The following is a 27,990-nucleotide window of genomic DNA, read 5'->3' as shown; positions in this document are numbered from 1 at the left end:
TACGTGTCCGTGCAAAACATTTCCCAACAGGATGTTAGTTCCGCGCTGCTCGGAAATGAAACGCCACATATTTTCCCCTTCCTGTTCGTGTTGAAGCATTTACAGGGTGAGCGAGGCTATTTTCCATATGTTTTAATTAACGCCGTTTATCTTACAACAGCGATATAAAAATGGGGTTATTCACAGAGTTGTAGAAAATGGTCAGGTGCGCCACTTGTACAGAAAGGTTTTTTGACCAAACTGTTCTCTGAGCTAAAGCTACCAGCTAGCTAGCTATCCATTGACTGTGTCTGAGGTAAACTCTTAGGCTGCTGTTCCATTTTCACCGCTTAGTGGCAGTAGAAGCCAGCAGAGGATGGCGTCGTGCTGCGTCCGGTAACTGAGAACTTGGTCCCGAGAGCCAGGGGCCTCCCCCTGCCGCTGTGGAGTGAAAGGGAGAGAAACAATCCAGACTCCAGACCTAACAAAACATCCGCAGCCTGAAAAGCACGTCTCCCAGCCAGCTGGCAGCCTGCCTCTTCTTGGGCTGCTGTTCCCACAGGGAATGTGAGAGAGAGAGCGTGCAGACTTGTTAATAAATTGCCTAACCGAAATTTTGAGCCTGATGCTGAAGACCAGTTTTTTCTTAGTGATCACGGTTGACTAGTTTTAAGTACGTGTACTCTATTGACTGCCCTCTCTTCACTATGCAGAGACCATCTCGCTGTCAGCAAAATTGTGCTCTGGGCATTTACAGAGCTAATGTCAACATAGTTTTATCTCAAGTCATTCCCGTGTTTTAGACAAACACTCCAGTTGGCTCACAGCAATGAAGCAATCTTTCATTGATTAGGAAATAGGTGATTCTATGGCCTGCTTACAGAGAATACATTGGTTGGACACCACAGGGTTAAGTATGACTATGTTAGGGTAGATAATAAAGAAGCATGCAGCTGGTGGACGTTAAACACCAGGAGGAGGAGAGCAAGGAGGGAGAGACCTCTGTTCAGGAAACGTGTAGTCTACTATGTGTTTATGACAATCCCCACCAGTCAGGTGTATCTACTGTGGCTTGTAAGCACCAGCTGTGGACATGTCTCAATACTGCATGTGGGGCAGGGGGGGAGGAGACCATGTTCAGGGTATGAAACCCTGCCTTGTTTGTTTTTCACATCTCTGTATTTTTAAAAACAATTTCATGACGTATTTCCTGTTTCCTCTTGCCACACCCCCAGGGACTTAAGGCACCACTCAGCCCCCCTCCCCCCTTGACCTGACGAGGACAGCGAACGTGCCTCCACCCACCCCCCACCGCCCTCCCACCACCTCTGACCCCCTGCGGAGGAATGAGCCAGGCGAGCCCGAAGCGAGAGGGTCAGTACCCAGTAGCTGAGCGGAAGAGACGGCTCCCACACACCGGGACCGCTCGGTTCACTGTTATCCTGGAATCCAGCCGTGCATAGCTGCGCACAAGCTGCTGGTGTTTCTGCTGTTCTGTTTGGCTGCTCCACTCAGGAAAGCTTAGGTTGGGCCTGGTCTACAATAGGCATCTTCTAAAATGGACATGGTATGGATGGGTGGTTCGGTCATTCTTAAGAAGGTGAAAAAGCAGATATATACACACACACACATACATCTCAATATGACAGCGAGTGTGAAATCAGGGATGTCTGGAGGCTGGCCTGGATCTCACCCCGCTGTGGAGGACAACGTCCTGGACGAGGAGAGAGAGATGTATAGAAGCAGGACTTTTCAAGGAAAGGTAGAAAGAGGAAACGAGACACAGAGGGATGGCCCGTCGTCTTTTTTTACGGGATAAATAGCGAGATCTCTAAAGAAGGCGAAGAGAAGAGGGCAGTGGAGGGAAGGCAAGTAGAGAACGAGAGAGGGTGGAGGGAGGGAGGGAGGGAGAGAGAGAAGCCCTTTGGTCTGCTTTCCCAGGCTGGCTGTCAGGAAGGCAGGTTTTTTCTTTTTTTTTTTTTTTTACACCGTGTTGCCCTTTCCTGGGGAAATCCGAGACAAACAGCACTGCGGGGGAATGGGGGGGGACGGGACGACGACGACGACACTGGTCTGGGAAGGAGGGAGAAACGGAGGGAGAGAAGGCTGCTGGGAGGGGGAGGAGGTGCAGGAGGAGGAGCCCACACAGCATGAGAGAGGGGCCCGAGCTTTTGGGAATGCACAGAGAAACACCGTGCACACACACACACACACACACAACTCCCTTTGTCTCTGCTTTGTCATAGGGTCTCATTTTAACGTTTGCGAGACTCTGGTGGGCAAAGAGTTCCTCTGCCCCTGTTTGCCAGCACAGAACACACCACAACAGACAAATGCACATCCAAACACACAACAAAGTTATACATGCACTCAACGGCAGAGGCAATAGTGTTCAGTGAGTGATTCACGACAGATAGAGCCGCGATAACAAGGGAACAGGACCGAAAAGGTCTCAATGATTCCTGGAAATCAACATCCTGTGTCAATCAGAATGGTGGAGGTACAGCAGCTGTAGAAGGAGTAGGGGTGCGTGTGTGTGCCAGGACGAGGGGGGGGGGGGGGGGCAGGACGAGGGGCAGAAAGTGAGAGGAACAATAGGTAGGGGTTTCCCCCGTGACAGGTTGGGTCAGGGGTCAGGGTGTAACCCCATATCACCTGTGTGACCCCCAGGTGTTGACCCCACAGCTCTGAGGGACCAGCTCTTTGACCTGTGGACCCGCAAGCAATTGGAGGCGGTGAGAAACAGGACCTGTGTGTGTGTGTGTGTGAGAGTGTTTCTGTGTGCATTTGTGAGTGAGTGAGTGAGTGAGTGAGTGAGTGAGTGAGAAATCCTTCATGTGCCTGTGTGTCGTTTTTAGTGTGTGTTGTGTGCAGGTGTGTGTGTGCATGCCTCTGCTAATGAGAGAAACCGCTGTGTGAATGTGTGTGTGTGTGTGTGTGCGCATGCGGAGGGGGGAGGAAGGAAGGAATGTGAGTGTGCAGTGTATGAACATGAGAGGTGTGTGAGTGGGATGCATGGACACCGTCTGGTAGATGATTTAAGACAGGAGCTCAACGGCCCGACTATCTGTTTCCCCCAGAAAACCTCCACACCGCTACTGCTTAGCAACTCTGCAGGACTACTGGCAATATCAGCCCTAAGATCCTTCCTTCCTCTCTGCATGCCTTCCTCCCTTCCAAAAATGGCTCTCCCTTTCATTTCAAGTTCCCTCTCCTTGACTCAAACTATTCAGACTTTTTTCTCGTCGTCGATCTGTCTTCTCCATTCTACCTGTCTGACTTCTGCCCCCACCCCCCCTCCAGCTGCGTGCCACTGCCCAACGTGGCTTCTCCTCCCTGGGGGAGCCACTGGCAGGCCTGTTGGAGCTCTTGGAGGGCTGCCCGGGCAAGCAGAAGGGCAGGGCTTCAACCCTGGGGCATTGCATCCTGCAGGAGTTTGAACGCTGGAGACGCCCACACCCACAGGTGCAGAGCTCCACAGATGTCCGCAGCCAGGTTTAGTACACGGAACACTGTACACTCTTCCATACATACGTTTGTTTGCATATCAGCCCATACATTCAGTTCAATTCTGTGTAGTGTGTGCGTGGGGGGTAGAATTTGCACCTCAAATTGTGAGTGACCCCCTCACCACCCCCCGTCCCCCCCCCCCCACCCCCCCGTCCCGCTCCAGGTGAGCCTCCAGGCTGTGCCAGAGGGCCAGGCTCTGGGCCTGCAGCTCCGGGCCCTGGGGCTGCTCACCGACGCCCAGCCCAGCTACATGGAGCCCCTGCTGGACCTGTACCAGCTGGGCTCCCTGGACCCAGCCCTGCTCAGGCAACACATCACCAGGCTCCTGGCCCTTTGCTGCTACAGGGAGGTAGGTGGAGGGGTTGAACGGGTTCAGTAGTAGTTCCTTAAGTAGATACGTCCCAAAATGACAATAGACTAACCATTGAACCAACTGGAGTAACAACGGTCTGTCTCTCCCTCTTAGGCCGCTGTACTGAGCGCCAAACTCAAACTACAGAGAGAGCTCAATATGGAGGAGGTGAGAGCACTGTGTGGGTTTGTCCATGTGTGTGTCTGTGTGGAAGACACATCCATAACAAGCGCTGAGAGTGACGTTTGTGTGTGTGTGTGTGTGTGTTTGTGTGTCTCCCCTGCTCCTCCGTGGTGCAGGTGTGTGTGCCCCTGATCCTGCATGACAAGCTCCCGGTGGCAGAGTCCTGGGTGGCTGGTCACTCTGACCTGGAGGAGCGTCTGGTCATTCTGCTGGACTCGTGGTGCCAGCCCAGCTTTAACCCGGCCCAGCTCCAAAGGTGCTTGTGTATGTGCGTGCACGGTTCTTCTGGCGTGTGTACGCTTGTTTGTGTGTGTGTGTGTGTGTACTCTGGATGTGTGTGTGTGGGCATGGATGTGTGTATTCATGTGCGTCTCCCTGTGCTTCTACAGGCAGTTCCCCACCCTGAGTCTTTCCAAACACCAGATGGACCAGATCCAAGCTAAGCTGCTTAGCAAGCAGGTGTTCAGACTCATGGACAAGTTCAGTATCGACCCAGGTGTGTGTGTGTGTCCCTGTGATTGGTTTGTGTCTGATGTGCACTTTGATCACATGACTCCTGTGATACATGAGGTGGAATAAGTGTGTCATGACTGAACAGATCCTTTTCCTCTCTCAGTACTGTGTCCCAACTCAGTGTACAAGCGTAAGCTGGACAGCCTCCGCTTCCTCATGTACAAGAGGTTTGTGGAGGTAAGCAGGACATGGGACCAGTGCTTAGAATAGGACCACTTTCCTGTCCTATGGGACACATTCTCTTTTTCCATTCTGTGCGCCTGTCTCTCATTGGCTGTTCTGTTGTCCTTCCTGTCCTACAGAAGGGCATGTCTGAGGAGAACTGGAAGGACCATGTTCAGGTAGGAGACCCTTTTCCTTGTGGCATCAGTCCTCAGTGGCTGTGTGTGTAGTAACATGCAGCATCAGTCCACAGTGACAGGGTGTGTGTGTGTGTGTGTGTGTGTGTGTAGTAACATGCAGCATCAGTCCACAGTGACAGGGTGTGTGTGTGTGTGTGTGTGTAGTAACATGCAGCATCAGTCCACAGTGACAGGGTGTGTGTGTGTGTGTGTGTGTGTGTGTGTAGTAACATGCAGCATCAGTCCACAGTGACAGGGTGTGTGTGTGTGTGTGTGTAGTAACATGCAGCATCAGTCCACAGTGACAGGGTGTGTGTGTGTGTAGTAACATGCAGCATCAGTCCACAGTGACGGGGTGTCCAGAGCTGCAGGTCCACCTGGTGGAGCTGGTTCTGAAGCACAGCGGGCTCCAGAGCGCCGCTCAGTGGTCACTTCAGTACGCCGTCCCCAGAGACAGGCTGCCATTCGGGGTTTGGGACACCCAGCAGAGCCTGCCAGCCTCGCTGAGGTGAGTGAGTGTTTAGTGGGGTTTGTTTGTGTGTTAGCCATCACAGGGATGAAGCAGAATCTCTTTGTCTTACACACACACACACACCTATATCTCCTCCCCCAGGCATGTGTGTGGGAACGACTCTCCCCAGAGCGAAGAGTGGGACCCTCCCCTGTCTCACCGGGATAGGTTCTACCAGCTGCCAATCACCCGAGACAACGTCCATTTCCTGGACACACAGGACGGACTGCAGCGCTGCCAAGGCATCATACAGGCACGGTTACCGCGGTGATCGGCCAACAGTCTCCCGTTGCAGAACCCCACAGATTCCATCAATTAATGACTCCATCCATCCTTCCGACTGTCCATTTAACGATCCATCCATCTGCTCATCCATCCATGGGGTGGTGTGTTCCAGGCGGGCCGTGTGGTAGGTGTGGACATGGAGTGGAGGGCTGGCTTCGGCAGCGTCAAGGCCCAGCGCGTGACTCTGATCCAGCTGGCCGTTCAGGGACAGGTGTTCCTGCTGGACCTGTGTGCCGACGGCTTCTGTCAGCACAGTGGGACCGTCCAGTTTATCAGAACCCTCTTTTCAGAACCCAAAGTTCTCAAGCTGGGTATGTTGGTGGTTTAGCTTTGGCTTTATTCTGAAGGGCGGGGGGGGGGGTGGGGGGGGTTGGCCTGTTACATCTAGACTTGAAGAATAAAGTCAATGCATTTGTAAGGGTTCCGTGGTTACTGTCTGTCCTTCCAGGTTATGGGATGTCAGGGGATCTGAAGTCCCTTCTGGCCACCTGGCCTCAGTTCACTCAGGAGCCTCTGAAGACAGAGGGGGTGCTGGATCTTCTCAATGTTCACCAGCAGGTTGGCTTAGCATTCACCTAGCCTAGCATTCACCTAGCCTAGCATTCACCTAGCCTAGCGTTCACCTAGCCTAGCATTCACTTAGCCTAGAATTAATTTAGCTTAGCGTTCACCTTGCCTAGAATTTGTTTAGCTTAGCATTTGTTTAACCTAGACTTAATACATCTTAGCATTCCATTAGCCTAGCATTCGCTAACTTCAAATGAATTTGCCCTCGCCTGCTGTGTGCTGCTCAGATACAGCGCAGCGGCCGTTGGAGGAGCGGGGCTTCGCGGAGTGTTCTGGTGGGGGACGGGCCAGCAGAGAAGGGCCTCAGCTTATTGGTCCAGCAGATTCTGGGCCGGCCCCTGGACAAGATAGAGCAGCTGTCTAACTGGGAGAGACGACCCCTCCGCACCAGCCAGTTACGATATGCAGGTAGGTACACACGAACACACACATGGACACATAAAACAGACTTCTTATTCACCCCATTCTTCCTCTCCCCCAGCGGCTGACGCCTACTGCCTACTGGAGGTGTACTCCGCCCTCTCTAAGGACCCAGCATGCTTCGGGCTGCCAGCCGACCTGCACTCCGTCTCCTCCGCCCAGGCGGGGAAGAAGACTAAAGAGGACAAGAAGCGGAAAGAGAAGGCCAAACAGGCTCGCCAAAGAGAGGTCAGGGGTCAACCAAGTCCCCCTGTCATAACGACCACTGCTGTTCTTGTGGAGGCTTCATATGGTCTCTCGTTCTCCAGGAACGCCAGCGTGGAGGGGCTCCTTCGCCGGCCCGAGCCCTGGAGGGGAGGAGCCCGCTGGCTGGGGAGGCTGGGGCGTGTGTGGGCCCCCCCGTCTCCCCCCAGCAGCTGAAGGTGGTGTGTGACAACATGCTGCAGGGGCTGGGGAGGTGCCTGCGCTCTCTGGGGGTGGATGTGCGGATGCTGGAGAACACTGATGACCACCGAGTAGCAGCACAGGTCAGGCAGCAGTGCACACACACACACACACACACACGCTGAAACACACACGCCGAAACACACACTCACAGCACACTTACAAGAGTACGTGTTAAGACAACGGGACCACACAGAGAAGTAAACAAACACACCCTCACACACACACACACACACAGTTAGAGTAACAGGTTAAACAACGTGACCACACAGAAACGAGTAAACGCGCACACACATTTGGACACACACTCCTAAAACACACACACACTTCCAATCCGAACCCTTGCTGTGAGAAGATCCTGGTGTGTGTGATGTCACTGTTGTCTGACCCCGTCTCCCCTGCACAGCTTGCTCAGTCAGAGGGCAGAGTCATTCTCACCTGTGGACAGCCCTTCCACACCGTAAGTACCCTCGGGGTCAGCCCCGCTGTTCAGTAAGCTGGTCGGCGTGTCCACGTGGGGCGATAACAAACACACAGCACTCACGGTTGGCCCCTCTGCCCTGCATGTGTGTTCAGCTGAGGTCCCAGGTGGGCGAGGGCCGGTGTCTGGCGCTAGACTGTTCAGAGAAGGCCAAAGACCAGGCCATCAGGGTCCTCCAGCACTTTAACATCCAGCCCACCAAGTCTGACATCTTCAGCCGCTGTCAGGTTAGATCCTCACTGTGTGTGTGTGTGTGTGGGCCTGGTTCAAAGGCCCTGTGCTCCAGATTCTTACTTCCCTATGTCTGTGTGTGAGTGTGGGAATGTGGTCCAGTCTGCACACCAGCTGGGCTGGTGAGGGTGGATACACAGGACTGGGTCACCACAGATCGTCATTCTGCATGCACAGCCAAAGAAGTGCAGCCAGGTTTCAGCCTGTGAGATTTCTGTGAAAATGTTTTCCCAGCAAAAAGGACAAAAAGTGCTTATCGACACTATTACCTACCCTGCTTTGAAGTTGTGTGTGTGTCAGTGGAAATGAATGTTGAACCAAATAGGGTGCGAACATGAGAGGAGTTGGAGAGGTGGAAAGAGAAGAAGGGATAAGGAGGGAAGGCTCTCTGAGAAGCCCTGCTTTGTGCTGGAATTTTCTGTCTTGTCTGTTTTCAGGGTGGGTTTTAGACAAATATATTATGTCCTTCATCAGTATATCAAAGCTATTTTGATATCTGGCCTTCTCTCTTTACTTGGGAAAATAACCATAGTTCAACCTTGTGAACAGTCTGTCAGCCAGTCAGATGTTCAGACGGTCAAACAGCCAGTCAGATGTTCAAACGGTCAAACAGCCAGTCAGTCCTGTCCATCCTGAGGTGTTCCATCTTCTCCCATCGTGGAACCCGTTTCTTAACAAAGCCTGCGTGCGCAACGTCTACAATGTATCAACCTCGACAACTTGGATCCTAACTTGCTTCCTCAACCTGCTGCCAGTGAGTCAGCCAACCAGGCTGATTGTCTGTCCTTCAGTCTCCTGAGGGTTGGTGGTCTGGCCTGAGGGTGGTCTGCCTGTATAAACACCCAGCCACACCTTCTGCCTGCTTGTCTGCTGAAGAGCTGTCTATTGATAACGACAGTTATACGTGTGTGCCCCCCCCCCCCCCCCTCCAAATGTTTCCAATATATTTGTTTTGTTTTGTTACAGTCCTGGGATTGGCTGGGGAGTGTTTGAGTTAGACCAATGAGGAACTTTCTGTGCTAGGGGGGACAATCACAAAACAATGACATGAGGATGAGTGAAGTTTAGTAAAGGAATGTGTGTGTGTGTGTGTGTGTGTGTGTGTCTGAAGCCCACCCAGGCGAAGTTAACCCTTTTGTTGCCTCGTTGTAAAAGCCCTTTGATTGGCAGGAGTGTGAGAGAGAGAGAGAGAGAGAGAGAGAGAGGGAGTATGTGTGTGTGTGAGTGAGTGTGTGAGTGTGTGTGTGTGCAGGAAAGGGGAAAGAGGTTTAAGAAGAGGTGGGAGTAAAGACAGGAACAGGAAGTTGAAGCAGATTATTAACTCTGAAGTGATCATCTCTTCTTGACAGAGAGAGAGAGAGAGAGAGAGAGAGAGAGAGAGAGAGAGAGAGAGAGAGAGAGAGAGAGAGAGAGAGAGAGAGAGAGAGAGAGAGAGAGAGAGAGAGAGAGAGAGAGAGAGAGAGAGAGAGAGAGAGAGAGAGAGAGAGAGAGAGAGAGAGAGAGAGAGAGAGAGAGAGAGAGAGAGAGAGAGAGAGAGAGAGAGAGAGAGAGAGAGAGAGCAAAGAAGGAGGGATAGAAAGAGAGAAAAGGGAGGAGAGAGCAAAAGGAAAAACTAAAACAGAGATGTGTGTCTCGGCCAATATAGACTCCCTTCAGGCTCCCCGAATATCCCCCCCTGTAACCCCCCCCCCCCCCCCCCCCGGGCCCCCTCTGAAAGCACTCTCTCCCAGGCCGGCCGCGCGGAGACATTCCTGAACCCCTACTGAAGCCCCTGTGTGACCCATTGATACACAGGGCCAATTATTAACCCCTTCACTGCCCTGCCCGGGAGAATAGTGCCTGCCAGTTATCTCACTAATCCCCTCTGCTGTCCCTCTTCTCTCTCTCTCTTTTTCTCTTTCTCTCTCTCTCTCTCTCTCTCTCTCTCTCTCTCTCTCTCTCTCTCTCTCTCTCTGTCTCTCTCTCTGTGTGACAGAGTGTGTAATATTGGGAAAGAGTTTGAGAAGTTTGTTTTGTGTTTGTGAATCCCACATACTTGTTGGATTTGTGTGTGCTCCTTTCTTTAACGTGCGTGTAGCTGGATGAAGGTGGATTAACACGTTAACGTCAATGTTCAGACGACAGGTTCATTGCTGTCAGGATGCTAATACTGTCCTCTGCTGACCCCCGCATGGCTGGAGAGCCCTTGTCAGATACAGTATATTGGTGGCATGTAACCTTGGCCTTTCAGTTTTCCTCTCCGACACCCTGTATGTGAATGCCATCTGAGGGAGGGGATAGGGGTTAGGTTTGTCCCACGGTGCCACCCCTACCCCACCCGGTCTCTCACGGGCCGCACCCAGCTACTTTTTCAAAGAGCTCTTTCTCCCAGTGCATCAGATGTCGGCTCTGGGGCTGTTTATAGACGTGTTGAGGCTGCGAGATAGACGTCAGCCTTTAGGCTAGACCTGGCTAGACCACACTAGACCTGGATAGACCACGTTAGACCTGGATAGACCACACTAGACCTGGCTAGACCACACTAGACCTGGATAGACCACATTAGACCTGGATAGACCACACTAGACCTGGATAGACCACATTAGACCTGGCTAGACCACATTAGACCTGGCTAGACCACATTAGACCTGGATAGACCACATTAGACCTGGCTAGACCACACTAGACCTGGCTAGACCACATTAGACCTGGCTAGACCACACTAGACCTGGCTAGACCACACTAGACCACACTAGACCTGGCTAGACCACACTAGACCACACTAGACCTGGCTAGACCACACTAGACCACACTAGACCTGGCTAGACCACATTAGACCTGGCTAGACCACATTAGACCTGGATAGACCACATTAGACCTGGCTAGACCACACTAGACCTGGCTAGACCACATTAGACCTGGCTAGACCACATTAGACCTGGCTAGACCACATTAGACCTGGCTAGACCACACTAGACCTGGCTAGACCACACTAGACCACACTAGACCTGGCTAGACCACACTAGACCACACTAGACCTGGCTAGACCACACTAGACCACACTAGACCTGGCTAGACCACATTTGACCTGGCTAGACCATGCAGGAGCAGACTCGGCTAGACCAGACCAGAATAGATCATTCTAAATCAGACTGCACCACGCTAAACCAAAGCAGACCTGGCCAGACCAGACTAAACAATTCTAGACCAGGCTAGACCATTGTAGACCTGGCTAGACTAGACCAGACCAGACTAACAGACAGACAATACAGGCCTGGTTCCCACGAGCCACAAGGAGGGAAGTGAAAACGAGAGCAACAGGAACTGCAACACCGTGAGAGTGTCAAGAGAGGTGGGGAGGGGGAGGGGGGAGGGGGGAGGGCAGGAGAGGTTAAGGGAGGGAGGGACATGAAGGAAGGATAGCGGGAGAGCTAAAGGGCAGTGAGGAATGTAAAGGAGATAGAGAGCAAGGGAGAGAGGGAGAGAGAGGGCAAGGGGGAGAGAGAGAGAGAGCAAGGGAAGGGGAGAGAGAGAGAGAGAGAGAGAGAGAGAGAGCAGCGGAGAGAGAGAGCAAGGGGGAGAGAGAGAGAGAGGTAGAGATGGAAAAAATGCATTGAATGAGAGCGAGTATGTGTGAAAGAGAGTGAGGGGGAGGAGGAAGTTAGAGAGAGAGAGGGAGTGGTGACAGGAGAACTTGTTGCTCCGTGCTTTGATCTACAAAGGGGGTAACAGGCTGAGAAAGGAAGAGGAATGTTGGAGGATGAGACACGTTTAGAGTTACCCTTCGCTGGGTGTGCGAAGGCATGTGTTTTTGTGTCTGTGAGAGAAAGAGAGAGTGTGGGTTTGTGTGAGTGTGTCTGTGTGTGTGAGGGAAAGTGTGCCTGTGTGAAAGTTTGTGTGTGTGTGTGTGTTCGAAAGGACAATGATAAGTCCTTATATAAGATGCTGTTTTCTCAAAGTCTGTATAAGTGTGTGTGTGCGCGCGTCTGAAAGTGTGTGAAAAACAGGGCTCCGTGGTCTCGCCACCCCACCCCCCTGGAGACCAGAAGAAGGGGAGGGAGGGAGAGACCGGGAGGGGGGGGGGGGCTGGAGAGGGGAGAGACATTCCTGAGACACGCCAAGACATTCCGAGGGAAACCATCCCAGATATTTCCCACTGTGTGTGGTGAAGGGTCTGCTACTCCTTTTACTGAGAGAGGAGAGAGAGTGTGTGTGTGTGGGGGGGGGGGGGGGGCAAAGAGACATGGAAATGGAAATGGAGAGAGAAAAATACTGAGAGGGAAAGGAGCGGGGGCTAGGAAGGGAATGGTAGGGAGAGACTGTGATGGACAGACTGACAGCAGAACAGGAGAGGCCTGTGCGTGCGTGCGAAAGAGAGCGAGAGAGAGAGAGAGAGCGAGAGAGAGAGAGAGAGAGAGAGCGAGAGAGAGATGTCTGGAGGGAGAAAGATTATCTGTGTGGAAAAAGATAACTGTGTGTTTACTGCATGTGTGTGTCAGTGTGCATGTTCATGCATGTGAGTGGAGAGGTGCGTGTGGAGTCCCACGACAGCAGTAGTGTTGTACTGAGTGCAGTCATCCCAGACATCAGCTCCATCTGGTCTCCAGGAATCCAGTCTGCTCGCTGTTCCCACACTGGAAATCTGCCTATGGAGCACACAGCTTCCCCATAACACCTGTGTGTGTGTGTGTGTGTGTGTGTGTGTGTGTGTGTGTGTGTGTGTGTGTGTGTGTGTGTGTGTGTGTGTGCGTGCGTGCGTGCGTGTGTTGGTATAAATGTTGGTTAGTGTGTGTGTGTGTTGGCATAAATGTTGCTTGGTGTGTGTGTGTTTGTTGGTTAGTGTGTGTGTGTGTTGGCATAAATGTTGCTTGGTGTGTGTGTGTGTGTGTGTGTTTGTTGGTATACATGTTGGTTGGTGTGTAATTCTTCCTTTGATGTATGCACAATGTCTTTATGTGTTCAAGGACTGTCAAGAAGAGATGATCACTTCAGAGTTAATAATCTGCTTCAACTTCCTGTTCCTGTCTTTACTCCCACCTCTTCTTAAACCTCTTTCCCCTTTCCTGCACACACACACACACACACACACACACACACACACACTCACACACTCACTCACACACACACATACTCCCTCACCTCTCTCTCTGCCTCACTTTGTTTCTCCCACCTTTTTCTCTTTAATTTCACTCTCTTTCTCTGTATCTCCATCTCTATTTCTCCCTCCCCTTTCATTCTTTCTCCCTCATTTTAATCTTCTCTTCTCTTCTCTTCTCTCTCTCTCTCTCTCTCTCTCTCTCTCTCTCTCTCTCTCTCTGTCCTTCTCTATGTCCTTCTCTCTCTCTCTCTCTCTCTCTCTCTCTCTCTCTCTCTCTCTCTCTCTCTCTCTCTCTCTCTCTGTCCTTCTCTATGTCCTTCTCTCTCTCTCTCTCTCTGTCCTTCTCTCTCTCTGTCCTTCTCTCTCTCTCTCTCTCTCTCTCTCTCTCTCTCTCTCTCTCTCTCTCTCTCTCTCTCTCTCTCTCTCTCTCCCTTTCCTTCTCTCTCTGATTCAGATTAGCCATGGAGAGGAATCCGGGGCAGCCGTCAGCTGGAATGTCCTGTTTGTCTTGCTCTGTTTGTGCTTTTGTACCTCGTGTTTTCATTGGCTGGCTGGCATTTGTGTGTGTGTATGTGTGAGAGAGAGAGAGAGCCGGTGAGACTGTAAGAGGGGCTGGTGCTGTTTGATGTGTTCCATTGTCTGGGAGCCAAGCTGCTTCCTGCCCCTGCTTTCCCCGATAGCTGAGAGAGAGAGAGCGAGAGAGAGAGAGAGAGAGAGAGGGGGGGGGAGAGGGAGGAGAGATAGGGAGAGAGGGAGAAAGAAAGGCAGGGAGCGAGAGAGAGGGAGAGGTGGAGAGACATAGAGAGAGAGAAGAGAGATGGGGAAAGTCAGGGGTGGGGGGTGGAAAGTGAGAGACGGGTGGAGGGAGAACCTTCAATAGGGCTTTTCCTCCAAACACCAGTACAATGAAGTAGTGCGTAATTTCCCCTGTATTCTCTCTCTCTCTCTCACACACACACACACACACCTCTTATCCTGCACGCAGTAATGAACCCAGCATGATTCCCAGCATTGGAATACTTGCTCTTACCTCCGCCTCCATTTTTAGATTCTCATCTCCTGTGTTGGTTTTGTGTGTCTGTGCGAGAGAGTGTGTGCGTGTGTGCACGTTTGTGAAACGGTAAATCTGGTAAGGTTTAAGGACAGCATGAGGTAGACGAGAAAGACGAGCTGGATGACAGTATGAGGGAGGGAGGAGGGGGGTAGGGAGGGAGGGAAGGGGGTAATTGGTGTTTTGACAGAAACAGAAAAACAGAGAGGAAGCTGGGGGGTGCAGTGGGGAGACAGTCCCAGCGACGTGAAGATGAAGAGACAGGGAACGAAAGATGAAGACTGTGTGAGAGAACGAGAGACTGATAATGTGAGAGAAAGAGATATGGAGAGAGGGACAGAGGTACAGAGGGAGAAGGGGGACAGAGGGAGAGAGAGAGAGAGAGCATTCCTGCTGTGTGGTGATGTCATGAGAACGGGCTGTGAGCAGACAGGCCTGTTTATGTTCTATCAGAGGAGGGGGAGGGGGGAGGGGGAGGGATGGAGGGGGAGGGGACGAGAGGTGGAGGGGGGGAGGGGGGCACTTTCCTCTGCCGCACAGGGAGAGAAAGCAGAGTTTGACAGCAAGAGAGGGGGAACACCAGAGGGGGAGAGGGAGGAACAGGAGGAATGGGAAACCACAGAAAGAGAGAAGGACGGAGAGAACACCACAAGAGGAAGGGAGAGAGGGGGAGAGGGAGGGAGAGAGAGACCCACACACTGATGGCTTCTGTTGTACCCACACGTGAGAGTGTAAGCTGGGGTGCACAGCTTAGCTACAGTGCTCATGTAGCAACCGTCCCTTTCCCCTTGGTTGTAACCTGGTATATGGCTATGTAGCATATTAGCTTCTCTGGTAGAAGATGAAGTACTCAATCGTACCGGTCCCATTTCTAATCCTTCTCATCAGAAACAAGCTGTTATTTCATCTAACGAGACTTCCACCACACCCTGGTCTTTTCACAATACAATTCTCCTCCTTTTCACTCTTTTTCTCCCTTTTTCCTGTGATTAAGGGAACTACTGTCTCTGCGGTCGTGGTAGAGTGGTTTCCCCGGTGATGCTGAAATGTGATATGCAGTGTGTGGTCAGTGAATCACGCTAGCCAGCCAGCTCTCCCACACTACAGCATGCTCCCCACTGCTCACTTCTCTTCAACACACACACACGCATCTACCAGAAAGCACTGCCTCTCTCCCCTGTCGCCTCTCTTCTCCTCCCTGTCTCCTTTCATCTCCTCTCTTCTCCGTCTCCTCTCTTCTCCTCCCTGTCTCCTTTCATCTCCTCTCTTCTCCGTCTCCTCTCTTCTCCTCCCTGTCTCCTCTCTTCTCCTCCCTGTTTCCTCTCTTCTCCCTGTTTCCTCTCTTCTCCTCTTTCTCCTCCCTGTCTCCTCTCTTGTCCTCCCTCTCTCCTTTCTTCTCCTCCCTCTCTCCTCTCCTCTCCTCCTTCTCAGCACAGCTCCTGACAGCAGACAGACATGTAGAGAGATCCAGTTTGAGTCTGGTGAGGCCCCAGGGGGCCACGGCTTGGAGCTGTTCTCCACCACGCTGGTCCGTTCTTGCAGGAGTGAAACTGGCGGTGATCTCTCACCTAGATAGACACTTCCCAGAAGTAGGGAGGACGGGAAAGGCAGTGAGAGATGGAGAGGTGGGGGGGGGGGGAGGTTGAGAGAGAAGCATTGAGGAGTGCGCTTGAATTATTGTGTAGATGTTCCTAGTCTTTCTGATCCTGGGAATGGTTTCCTAGAAACATCCAGTCTGCCTGCACCAGAGAACAGCGTCATGCACGGTGTCACATCACACGGCGAACAGGAACCTCGCGTCTCATTGGTTGGTAACTTTTTAGTTCAGGGCCTATATGTCTGAGATATGTCATATATAGGCCCATGTAACACTTATGAATTGACTCCTGCTAGCCCCTAGGGCCCCAGTGTGGGGTCTCCTCTCCAGCTAGCCCCTAGGGCCCCAGTGTGGGGTCTCCTCTCCAGCTAGCCCCTAGGATCCCAGTGTGGGGTCTCCTCTCCTGCTAGCCCCTAGGATCCCAGTGTGGGGTCTCCTGCTAGCCCCTAAGGCCCCAGTGTGGGGTCTCCAGCTAGCCCCTAGGGTCCCAGTGTGGGGTCTCCAGCTAGCCCCTAGGGTCCCAGTGTGGGGTCTCCAGCTAGCCCCTAGGGTCCCAGTGTGGGGTCTCCAGCTAGCCCCTAGGGTCCCAGTGTGGGGTCTCCAGCTAGCCCCTAAGGTCCCAGTGTGGGGTCTCCAGCTAGCCCCTAGGGTCCCAGTGTGGGGTCTCCAGCTAGCCCCTAGGGTCCCAGTGTGGGGTCTCCAGCTAGCCCCTAGGGTCCCAGTGTGGGGTCTCCAGCTAGCCCCTAAGGCCCCAGTGTGGGGTCTCCTCTCCTGCTAGCCCCTAGGGCCCCAGTGTGGGGTCTCCAGCTAGCCCCTAGGGCCCCAGTGTGGGGTCTCCTGCTAGCCCCTAGGGTCCCAGTGTGGGGTCTCCTGCTAGCCCCTAAGGTCCCAGTGTGGGGTTTCCCGCTAGCCCCTAAGGTCCCAGTGTGGGGTCTCCTGCAAGCCCCTAAGGCCCCAGTGTGGGGTCTCCAGCTAGCCCCTAGGGCCCCAGTGTGGGGTCTCCTGCTAGCCCCTAAGGCCCCAGTGTGGGGTCTCCAGCTAGCCCCTAAGGCCCCAGTGTGGGGTCTCCAGCTAGCCCCTAGGGTCCCAGTGTGGGGTCTCCTGCAAGCCCCTAAGGCCCCAGTGTGGGGTCTCCAGCTAGCCCCTAAGGTCCCAGTGTGGGGTCTCCAGCTAGCCCCTAGGGTCCCAGTGTGGGGTCTCCTCTCCAGCTAGCCCCTAGGATCCCAGTGTGGGGTCTCCTCTCCTGCTAGCCCCTAGGATCCCAGTGTGGGGTCTCCTGCTAGCCCCTAAGGCCCCAGTGTGGGGTCTCCAGCTAGCCCCTAGGGTCCCAGTGTGGGGTCTCCAGCTAGCCCCTAGGGTCCCAGTGTGGGGTCTCCAGCTAGCCCCTAGGGTCCCAGTGTGGGGTCTCCAGCTAGCCCCTAGGGTCCCAGTGTGGGGTCTCCAGCTAGCCCCTAGGGTCCCAGTGTGGGGTCTCCAGCTAGCCCCTAAGGTCCCAGTGTGGGGTCTCCAGCTAGCCCCTAGGGTCCCAGTGTGGGGTCTCCAGCTAGCCCCTAGGGTCCCAGTGTGGGGTCTCCAGCTAGCCCCTAGGGTCCCAGTGTGGGGTCTCCAGCTAGCCCCTAAGGCCCCAGTGTGGGGTCTCCTCTCCTGCTAGCCCCTAGGGCCCCAGTGTGGGGTCTCCAGCTAGCCCCTAGGGCCCCAGTGTGGGGTCTCCTGCTAGCCCCTAGGGTCCCAGTGTGGGGTCTCCTGCTAGCCCCTAAGGTCCCAGTGTGGGGTTTCCCGCTAGCCCCTAAGGTCCCAGTGTGGGGTCTCCTGCAAGCCCCTAAGGCCCCAGTGTGGGGTCTCCAGCTAGCCCCTAGGGCCCCAGTGTGGGGTCTCCTGCTAGCCCCTAAGGCCCCAGTGTGGGGTCTCCAGCTAGCCCCTAAGGCCCCAGTGTGGGGTCTCCAGCTAGCCCCTAGGGTCCCAGTGTGGGGTCTCCTGCAAGCCCCTAAGGCCCCAGTGTGGGGTCTCCAGCTAGCCCCTAAGGCCCCAGTGTGGGGTCTCCAGCTAGCCCCTAGGGCCCCAGTGTGGGGTCTCCTGCTAGCCCCTAAGGCCCCAGTGTGGGGTCTCCAGCTAGCCCCTAGGGTCCCAGTGTGGGGTCTCCTGCTAGCCCCTAGGGCCCCAGTGTGGGGTCTCCTGCTAGCCCCTAGGGTCCCAGTGTGGGGTCTCCAGCTAGCCCCTAGGGTCCCAGTGTGGGGTCTCCTGCTAGCCCCTAGGGTCCCAGTGTGGGGACTCCAGCTAGCCCCTAGGGTCCCAGTGTGGGGTCTCCTGCTAGCCCCTAGGGCCCCAGTGTGGGGTCTCCTGCTAGCCCCTAAGGCCCCAGTGTGGGGTCTCCTGCTAGCCCCTAGGGTCCCAGTGTGGGGTCTCCAGCTAGCCCCTAGGGTCCCAGTGTGGGGTCTCCTGCTAGCCCCTAAGGCCCCAGTGTGGGGTCTCCAGCTAGCCCCTAGGGTCCCAGTGTGGGGTCTCCAGCTAGCCCCTAGGGTCCCAGTGTGGGGTCTCCTGCTAGCCCCTAAGGTCCCAGTGTGGGGTCTCCAGCTAGCCCCTAGGGTCCCAGTGTGGGGTCTCCAGCTAGCCCCTAGGGTCCCAGTGTGGGGTCTCCTGCTAGCCCCTAAGGCCCCAGTGTGGGGTCTCCAGCTAGCCCCTAGGGTCCCAGTGTGGGGTCTCCAGCTAGCCCCTAGGATCCCAGTGTGGGGTCTCCAGCTAGCCCCTAGGGTCCCAGTGTGGGGTCTCCTGCTAGCCCCTAAGGTCCCAGTGTGGGGTCTCCAGCTAGCCCCTAGGGTCCCAGTGTGGGGTCTCCAGCTAGCCCCTAGGGTCCCAGTGTGGGGTCTCCTGCTAGCCCCTAAGGTCCCAGTGTGGGGTCTCCCGCTAGCCCCTAGGGTCCCAGTGTGGGGTCTCCTGCTAGCCCCTAGGGTCCCAGTGTGGGGTCTCCCGCTAGCCCCTAGGGTCCCAGTGTGGGGTCTCCTGCTAGCCCCTAAGGTCCCAGTGTTGGGTCTCCAGCTAGCCCCTAGGGTCCCAGTGTGGGGTCTCCAGCTAGCCCCTAGGGTCCCAGTGTGGGGTCTCCAGCTAGCCCATAAGGCCCCAGTGTGGGGTCTCCTCTCCTGCTAGCCCCTAGGGCCCCAGTGTGGGGTCTCCAGCTAGCCCCTAGGGCCCCAGTGTGGGGTCTCCTGCTAGCCCCTAGGGCCCCAGTGTGGGGTCTCCTGCTAGCCCCTAAGGCCCCAGTGTGGGGTCTCCTGCTAGCCCCTAGGGTCCCAGTGTGGGGTCTCCAGCTAGCCCCTAGGGTCCCAGTGTGGGGTCTCCTGCTAGCCCCTAAGGCCCCAGTGTGGGGTCTCCAGCTAGCCCCTAGGGTCCCAGTGTGGGGTCTCCAGCTAGCCCCTAGGATCCCAGTGTGGGGTCTCCAGCTAGCCCCTAGGGTCCCAGTGTGGGGTCTCCTGCTAGCCCCTAAGGTCCCAGTGTGGGGTCTCCAGCTAGCCCCTAGGGTCCCAGTGTGGGGTCTCCAGCTAGCCCCTAGGGTCCCAGTGTGGGGTCTCCTGCTAGCCCCTAAGGCCCCAGTGTGGGGTCTCCAGCTAGCCCCTAGGGTCCCAGTGTGGGGTCTCCAGCTAGCCCCTAGGATCCCAGTGTGGGGTCTCCAGCTAGCCCCTAGGGTCCCAGTGTGGGGTCTCCTGCTAGCCCCTAAGGTCCCAGTGTGGGGTCTCCAGCTAGCCCCTAGGGTCCCAGTGTGGGGTCTCCAGCTAGCCCCTAGGGTCCCAGTGTGGGGTCTCCTGCTAGCCCCTAAGGTCCCAGTGTGGGGTCTCCCGCTAGCCCCTAGGGTCCCAGTGTGGGGTCTCCCGCTAGCCCCTAGGGTCCCAGTATAGGGGTCTCCTGCAAGCCCAGGAAATAAATCATGAGAAAACATGACACAGGCATCTGAAGACATCATCTTTCATCCGGGGTCACTGTGGAGGAGGAGGGCTGGGAGAAGAAGATGGGAATGTTGTATTATCATAGCAGGAACAGGGATGCCAGAAGATCTGTGTGTAAGTGTGTGTGTGTGTTGGGGGGGGGGTAGTTCAGTCTGACTTGCGTAAGCAGCAGGGTTTAGGCTCCAGGCAGATCCCTGTGGAGACTGCGAGAACGTAGACCCCATCACAGACCATGGTGTGTGAACTAGTACTGTGTTTGTGTGTGTGTGTGTGTGTGTGCACACACGTCAGAGCAATTGTGTTTCTGATATATGGCTGTTTTTGTAAGTGAGTTTGACTGTGAGATGTGATCCATCATTGTGCTCCTTTGAATGTGTGTATTTTGTGGCAATACATATGCTGTGTAGTATGTAGCTTTGTGCTTTTGACTGTGCAGATGTGTGTGTGTGTGTTAAACTTGAGGCAGGAGGTTATTTGAGCTGATCTGAATTTAGCCAGCAAGCCAGTCAGTCAGCCAACCAGCCAGCCTGCCAGACAGCCGGCCCAGAGCTCCTCCTATGAGCAGTGATGTTATCAGGGTTAGGAGCCTGTTTGCTTTGGGAGCGCTGGGCAGTCCGGGGTGGGAAGGGTCTCAGCCCCCCCCAGGGAGCAGGGAGGTAGAGGGCTGGAGGGGTTAGGTTGCTTGGCCTGGGAAAGGCCTGGGAGAGGCCGGCCCTGCCACTGAAACACAGCAGATAAACATGGAATGGAAAAATAGACCCCAACCCCACCGACCAACCAGAAGTCAGTCAGCGTCTGTGTCTGTCTGTGTGTGTGTGTGTGTGTCCAAGTAAAAAAGAAAAGATGCGCAAAAGACGCATGTCCGCTTCCGTTCCTCGCGACAAACCAGTTGTTCTCACAGGAACTGCACGCCAGTGTGTGCGTGCGTGCGGGTGAACTGGGTCTGGCTCTGGGCGTTCTGACCCGAATAAATTGGTTGCCACGGTAAAGCCCGCCGAAGTGCAGTGTGGGCTAATATACCCTGTAGGGCGGTGTGCTGTTCTGGCTACCTGTGCTGTGAGTCAGGACACAGCGGCTAGGTGTTCTCTGCGCTCCTTCTCAGCTCAGCCCGTCCTCAGGGAGGCACGGAGGACGCTAACGCTAACCCTGTCTCAGAGCTGGGAGAGGGGGCGCTAACGCTAACCCTGTCTCAGAGCTGGGAGAGGGGGCGCTAACGCTAACCCTGTATCAGAGCTGGGAGAGGGGGCGCTAACGCTAACCCTGTCTCAGAGCTGGGAGAGAGGGCGCTAACGCTAACCCTGTCTCAGAGCTGGGAGAGAGGGCGCTAACGCTAACCCTGTCTCAGAGCTGGGAGAGAGGGCGTTAACGCTAACCCTGTCTCAGCGCTGGGAGAGAGGGCGCTAATGCTAACCCTGTCTCAGCGCTGGGAGAGAGGGCGCTAACGCTAACCCTGTCTCAGAGCTGGGAGAGAGGGCGCTAACGCTAACCCTGTCTCAGAGCTGGAAGAGAGGGCGCTTCACACTGAAAAGTAGAACGTTGATTAGGATGTTTTTGATGTCTTTACCATGTCTCTGACACGACACTTCCTTAGCCTGGGTTCTGACCTGACCCCTCTCTGCAACTTTGTGTGTGTGTGTGAGTGTGTGAACACCAGTGGAAGAGCAGTCCCACTGATCCTAATCACACCAGCAGGTCCATAATGATATGGACTCCGGTTGACGGCGTACCTGTCTGTCCCCCCTTCAGGGTGAAGCTCTCTCTCTCTCTCTCTCTCTCTCTCTCTCTCTCTCTCTCTCTCTCTCCCTCCCTCCATTTTCCTCCCTCTGTCTATTTTGGTCCACTGGTGGCCTGTTCCCACAGAGCCGTTCCCATGGTTATCGCTACGGAGATAGCGGGGCCAAGGGGGAGGAGGTTGGCGGGGTGTGGGGTGGGGGGGGGGGTCGGCGGGGGTGAGAGAGCGGGAGGGACAGCGGCTGCTCTGTGAGATACAGTCGGCCACTGGAGAGAAGGGGGGAGGGGGGGGTGAGGGTTGCTCCCATGAATATCATGGCAGGCCAGGAGAGCTGTGTGCTGGTGAACGGGGTGGCGGACTGAGGGGGTAGAGCGAGGAGAAGGAGGTGAGGAGCGAGGAGAGGGAGGAAGAGGGGGATGGTCTGAGGGCAAGAGGGTGATGTGGGGGTGGGGGGTGGGTGGTGGACGGGGGCACTGAGAAAGGGACAGATCCAGTTCCCAGACATCTAATTACTGTGTCACAGGAGACTGCAAGGGGCTACCGCTGGCCCTGGGGAATGTACTGGGTGAGGGGGGTGAGAGGGAGGGGGGCCTGGGGGCCCCGGGGGGGGGGGGGGGGTATTGGGGTCTATGACACAGGGAACTCTCCCTGCTCTTTCTTTCGGTTTTACCTCATTGCTTTCACACCAGAGGTGACCCCTTCCACCCGTGACCCCCAGATTCTCAACCTCTCCCCTTCCTTCTCACCCCTCCCCCCCCCCCCCCGCTCTCCTTTCTTCCTTGGGCCTTTTGTTCCCCATCTTGTCCAGCCTTTCCTTTACCCTCTGCAACACACGCTCTCTCTCCCCCACACACACACACGTCTTATCCCAAATCATCTCCACTTAACCTTTGAGTCACTGCCCCCTCTTTGAATTCCCTTTATCTCGTCCCCTCATCCCAGTGTGGCTGGGTGCGTGTGCTATCCGTCTCCCCAGCCTGTGGACTGGGCCAGATGATAACCAGGTGACAACCATCAGTGGCCATCTTGATGCTTTTCAGACCTTTTGATGTTCCTCCTACTGAGCTCCTGAACTTGCCTCCTCCTCTTTCTCCGCCTCCTCCTCCTCCTGTTCCTCCCCCCTCCTCTCTTCCTTTGTCCTCCTCTCATACTGATCCCAGTCCAGACACCTTCCTCCTGATGCCCGGAGGCTCTACCGTGGAGGCTGCAGACGACACGCACAGTGAAGCAGTGCCTCCAGAGAGAGCTCCATACCCGTCACACCTTGTTGGCACACACGGACCTACATGCACACACATGAAACTTGTTGGCAGACAAACACACACACACACGTCCTGCAGAGTTCTCAGGGAGAGGCATCTCTAGGCATAGTCGAGCAAACTGTCAATATTTAAAGACCGGGATGATTCACCGAGCACAACAGGAACATTCCCTGCGCGCCTGCGAGTGCGTGTCCTTGTTTTGTCCTCGTGAGTGAGTGCCCTGGTGTGTGTCTTTGTGTGAACAACCACGCTTAAGTATGTGTTTCATGTCTGTGTGTGTGTTTGGGAGAGGTGTGAAATATGTGAGGGGTTGCGCCACAACACAAGAATCTTTGTTAGTGCTCCCGTTCCCATGACGAAGCTGTCAGAGAACCGGATTCTGTGGAGACATGATACCCCGGTGTTATTGTGTGTATGCGTGTGTGCATGTTTGCATGTATGTGCCTGCATGTGTGTGTGAGAGACCGAACATGTGATAAAGCTGGAGAGAGACCGGGAGACAGTCTGGAGAGGGCTGAGTGGAGCTTCAGGCCCTGAGGCAGGAGAAGGAGGCATCTGTATGCCCCTTCACCCCCCCCCCCACCAGGAGCCCCAGCTCTCCCAGGGACCCTCCAGCACACGCAGGCCCAGGTCCCAAGGGCTAAGCCTGGGACAAGAACCCTCCTCTGGCCCCTTTGTTCAGGGCCATGACTGGCCCTCCACTGGCCTCTAGCACACCAACCAGCCAGGTCGCGGGTAGACACGGTGACAGGCCTGACAAACTCAAGCCAAAAAATACTGTGTGTGTGTGTGTGTGTGTGTGAAAGAGGGAGAGAGAGAGGGATACATGCGTGAGAGGTGTGTTTGGAGTTGGGGCAGGTTTGGTCCAAGTTCAGACTCAACAGTGACACACTGTCATTATGATAAACTGCACTGTAATCACAGACCTTCTGGTGTGTGTGTGTGTGTGTGTGTGTTTGTGTGTGTGTGTGTGTGTGTTTTAGTAGGGACCTAGAACTGTTTTTAACTTGTACCTATATCTTCTTCTTTTTTTTATGAATCATATTACCATTGATAAATAATGTCTAAGAATATTTTGTGTGTACATGTCACAATCATCTTACATTTAGGTGTATATTTAGTATACTGTATAAGTCACTCATATGTTAAATGTATTATGTAAAGGTATGCCAGTGAGGTAGCGCTAGCAGTTGCAGACAATCTCCAGAACACCCCCCAGTTCCCACCATGTACCTCACCTGACTGTACCGCCGTTTGAATCAAATCACAAAGGCTCCATTGGCTGAGCAGTCTAGGTCACATGACCTAGAGGGCCCTCCCTTTGTGTGCAGTGCAGGATTTTCCCATGGGAGCGTCCTGCAGGACTGAGCTGTGTGTGTGTGTGTGAGAGAGGGAGAGAGAGGGAGAGAGACCGTCTGAGAAAAGTCTTCCTCCCCCCTCTCTTTCCTCAACATCCCCCCTCTCTCTTCTGTCCCTTTTCTCCACCACCTCCTGTTCTTTGAAATACAGTATCAGCCTCCTGATAGCCTTTGTTGTCCCGCGGGAGAGGAAGAGGAGGGGGAGAGAGAGAGAGAGAGCTCAGCGTGTCTTGTAAGATTCAAAATGTGTGTGAACTAGTTGACAAAGTTCGGCTTGTTCATCCTCGTCTCCCTTCAGCAGTATACGCGTATTGACTATTTGGGAGGGACTGATACTGCTACAGTTGAGGAAATATGTTTACCGTGAAAACATGTTTGTCTATTTTACTTGTCGTTTCTAATATTCATATCATACTTGTTTTAGAATAATAATAGCAGATTACTTGTTTGACTACAGTGGGCTGTACCATATTTATTTTTATTCCAATTTTATTCCAATTCCAAATAAATATATTTGGACAGTGATAGTCTTTAATTGCCCCTGGGTGTTTGCGGGTTTATGGTGCAGGTGTGTGTGTAACAGTGGTGGATGGAAAGAGTTTGTGAGACTGAGGATAAGCCCACAGTGTTAGACATGAGCAGGTTCAGACTTGATCTGCCATGGGAAACAGTAGTGAGTAAATATACTCTGTTATCCTGGCTGGAGCTGGGAAAGGAGACTTGGGGAGAAGGGAGAGCAGAGGAGGAGAGAAGTGATGAGTGATGTCTGGGAAAAAACATGTTGGCTAGGTAGAAGGAGTGTGAATGTGTGAGGTTGAGCCAGGGTGTGTGTGTGTGTGATGTTTGTGTGTGATGTTTGTGTGTGTGTGTGTGAGAGAGAGAGAGACACAGAGAGACACAGAGACACACAGAGAGACACAGAGAGACACAGAGAGACACACCTCACCTTGTGTGTGTGTAGGGGAGGGGGTCTGTCTGTCTCAGTAACTGTTCCCCCAGGACTCAGATAGAGTCCTCCCCAGACTCCTCCCAAGTCCCTCCTTTCCTCAGTTTCCCAATCCTCCACCTTCCTCTCGCCAGCCTCCTCCCTCCTCTCTCCAGCCTCCACCCTCCTCTCTCCAGCCTCCCTCCTCTCTCCAGCCTCCCTCCTCTCTCCAGCCTCCCTCCTCTCTCCAGCCTCCACCCTCCTCTCTCCAGCCTCCACCCTCCTCTCTCCAGCCTCCACCCTCCTCTCTCCAGCCTCCTCCTCTCTACCCTTCTCTCTCCAGCCTCCAACCTTCTCCCTCCAGCCTCCACCATCCTCACTCCACCCCCACCTCCTCTGTTGATTTACTGTCCAGCTCTTAAGTGGATGCTCGTTTGCCGAGTGGTGCTCAGGTGTGTCGACAAGGCTTTTAGCACTGCCATGCTACTTAGTGGTGGGGGGGGTGGGATAGTTTGACACCGTGGGGACAGACAGGGGCAGCTGGGACGAGTGAATGCCGTCTCCTCGGGTCAGGACAGGGGAAGGGTGGGAAAGCTGTGTGTGTGTCACCTCCTCACATCCACACATGCCTGGACACTGTGCTTGTGTGAAGAGGCATGTGTATGTTGAAGTATTGGGAGATAGCTGTGTGTGTGTGTGTGTGTGTTGGTGTTGGTGTGTATCCTGCCTGTCTGCTCTGCTCTCGTGTTGGCATGCACAGGCTACACAACACGGCACTGCATACCTGAGCTGGGTTAGGATTACCCACCCCTGACCCCTTACCATACTCTGACACTAACCATACAACCTAACTCACTACGTCTCCCCCACCCTCAGAGCGGGGCCTGGCCTCCCTGGGGGCCTGGCCTCCCTGGGGGCCTGGCCTCCCTGGGGGCCTGGCCTCCCTGGGGGCCTGGCCTCCCTGGGGGCCTGGACTCCCTGGGGGCCTGGACTCCCTGGGGGCCTGGCCTCCCTGGGGGCCTGGACTCCCTGGGGGCCTGGCCTCCCTGGGGATCCTTGCTCCCTAAGCAAAGTTCTGCTAAGGTGCCCCTCCTACCGACCCATGAGCCGTGTAAAACATTTGCCACACAGTCACACCTGACACCCTTGTGCTCTCACTACAAACCTCCCTCCTTTAAACAAAGCAGTCTGCTGAGAGACTAGATCATCATTGTCTTCACCCATATTTTCCTGGTCCCCACAGAGGCTGCTGCTGGAAAAGCAAGTTTCATTTCGTGCACGGTTTTCTTTTCCAAGTTGCAGTTTATACGATTACACCGTTACATCCATTGGCGTTTATCAAAAGTCATAAATAGTTGTCTTTCACTCTCACTTTTGTCAGGCACACAGTCACAGAACACAGTGCTGGAAATGGCTGACAAGCAAGCAAGACACAGACAGACCGAGAGAGGCACTGCCCAGCTGAGTTAGCAAGACCGACAGGCTAGCGAGAGATGCACCATAAGCTACCACATCAATTTACCTCTGTTGGTTTACCGTTCCCACAATTCACTCTCATGGTGGGCTTTTTCTTTTGACTGCCACAGTGTCAAGATCCGAGAGTGGAATCGGTAGCTTTCCAAACATCTTACCAGCTTGTTTTATAGTTCTGGAAAGTTAAACCAAGATACAATATTAAAAGTGAGCACAGATTCAATAAGTGATGTATACACAACTCTTATAATGGCCTTTCCAACATGAAAGCACATCGGTTGCTTTGTTGGGACAACTTTTTTTAACACCATCCGAGTGCTTATCAAAGGTAAATTGGGAGTCAGTCTCTGGACCAAGGTTTTTCAAGGATCCCACTGGATCTACTTCATCCCTGTGGAGTGACAAAGGCTTAAAAAGTGGATGTTCCTTGCCAGCACCACAACACACTTCCTTGCTTTAGCTCATATTGAGCTCCACAGACCTATCCTGTCCAGATTGAGAAAAGGAACCAGTGTAGAGCAGCTGTCCCAGGTGTGATTGTCCTTCACTCGTGCCATGTCATCTGCAGATTTTACCAGCACTGGATTAGCATTATTCCGAGTCATTTTGTTTGTGTGAATCGAAACAATGATGGGAGGGAACACAGTGAGGAAGGGTGGTGTAGCGTTAACTGTGATTTTTGCACTTTTCCATATGTGTGTGTGTGTGGATATAGGTGTGCAACAGTGACGAGTATATGAAGATGTCCAGAGAAAACATGGAACTACTCCTCAGAGAGAGAGGTACTTTTCAACATGTTCTCTCACACACACACACCCTGTTGGAGAAAAGGTCTATATTGAGGCACATTGTTTTGGCAGGTTTTCTCCCGGGCCAGGCTGTAGGTGGACAGGAAGGAGTAACCTGGGAAGAGGAAGTAGGCGGTGACCCTGTGCCTCCGACGCTGTGTGACTCCCCCAGGTACACCCCTCAGTGTCGCTGGGCTCCCTTGTCCCACCTGGACCCCTGCACCCTCACCTTCCCTGGAGGGGCTGCCCTCCAGATCCACAGCGTGCCCCCCGCCCTCCTACCCAGAATACAGCAGTTCTACATCTGCACAGGCTGTGGGAAAGTGTTCTGGGAAGGTTCACACTTCAGCCGAGTCATCTCACAGTTCCAGGAAGTACTTCGTGTCTCAGAGGAAGACGGGGATGGGGAATGGAAGGAGACTGTGGACCAAAAAATGGGAACCGGTACCACGCCCATTGCCATGCAGAACAAGAACTAGTGGAGATGTTCTTGACGACGGCCTGGAGGGGGGTTTCCATTGATATATCTATCAGATTGAGAATACTAAATCAGTTGGTCACCTTTGGAGACGTTTTCTTTTACGTTTTTAGATTGTTTGTTTTAGATCTTCTATATGCCTGATAAGTCATGGCCTTACTACATTGTCATATCTCGATATATTTTACCTTTGAAACTAAATAAGTTGGGGGTTTTTATGATTAAAACAAGGATGATTGTTTTTGGTGTGGTCAATCTTACACTGCAGATCTAGTATTTGTATATCATATCTGAGTCCTTTCATCAGTAGCCATTTTGGGAACCCTTCTCTTATGTATATGCTTCAGGCTGCCCTCTAGTTACCAGAAGTCATGTGAGCAAGACCCAAGGAGAACAGAGTGGGACAAGATGGTTAGTGTACAATGTAGGTCTTTAGAGTGAAGGGTGTACCGTCTACACTCGTGTAGTTTTAGGGTGTAGGATATAAAGGTTGAGTA

At 53.9% G+C, this 27,990-nt stretch overlaps 1 protein-coding gene across 2 annotated transcripts; it reads left to right on the top strand.

The window, feature by feature from the left end:
- Window positions 1-26: 26 nt before the first annotated feature.
- Window positions 27-27,734, top strand: exd3 (exonuclease 3'-5' domain containing 3). 2 transcript variants are annotated; one of them, XM_084687793.1, is made up of 21 exons: window positions 27-106; window positions 1,215-1,353; window positions 2,650-2,714; window positions 3,283-3,444; window positions 3,653-3,838; window positions 3,956-4,009; window positions 4,141-4,280; window positions 4,414-4,520; window positions 4,641-4,714; window positions 4,840-4,878; window positions 5,220-5,386; window positions 5,492-5,642; window positions 5,787-5,985; window positions 6,123-6,232; window positions 6,469-6,649; window positions 6,723-6,889; window positions 6,970-7,188; window positions 7,512-7,565; window positions 7,682-7,813; window positions 26,943-27,009; window positions 27,088-27,734. In XM_084687793.1, exons 2-21 carry the CDS (start codon window positions 1,326-1,328, stop codon window positions 27,492-27,494), a joined length of 2,709 nt encoding a protein of 902 aa, XP_084543919.1. In that variant the 5' UTR covers window positions 27-106; window positions 1,215-1,325; the 3' UTR covers window positions 27,495-27,734. The 2 variants fall into 2 exon arrangements, with proteins under 2 accessions (XP_084543919.1, XP_084543918.1); XM_084687792.1 differs by having other exon boundaries at window positions 3,283-3,474.
- The last annotated feature ends 256 nt before the right edge of the window (window positions 27,735-27,990 follow it).

The sequence above is a fragment of the Hypomesus nipponensis genome, chromosome 22, assembly GCF_054491055.1.
Source record: "Hypomesus nipponensis isolate SF chromosome 22, ASM5449105v1, whole genome shotgun sequence".
NCBI classification, from domain to species: domain Eukaryota; kingdom Metazoa; phylum Chordata; class Actinopteri; order Osmeriformes; family Osmeridae; genus Hypomesus; species Hypomesus nipponensis.
Note: the sequence above shows the minus strand (reverse complement) of the source record. Positions and strands in the feature narration are given on the sequence as shown.

Coding starts and splice junctions, on each gene's coding strand:
- exd3 (XM_084687792.1), top strand. CDS start 1,326: ATGAGCCAGGCGAGCCCGAAGCGAGAGG. Junction 3,839..3,955: donor CCCTTTGCTGCTACAGGGAG/GTAGGTGGAGGG, acceptor TCTCCCTCTTAG/GCCGCTGTACTGAGCGCCAA. Junction 4,715..4,839: donor TGTACAAGAGGTTTGTGGAG/GTAAGCAGGACA, acceptor CCTGTCCTACAG/AAGGGCATGTCTGAGGAGAA.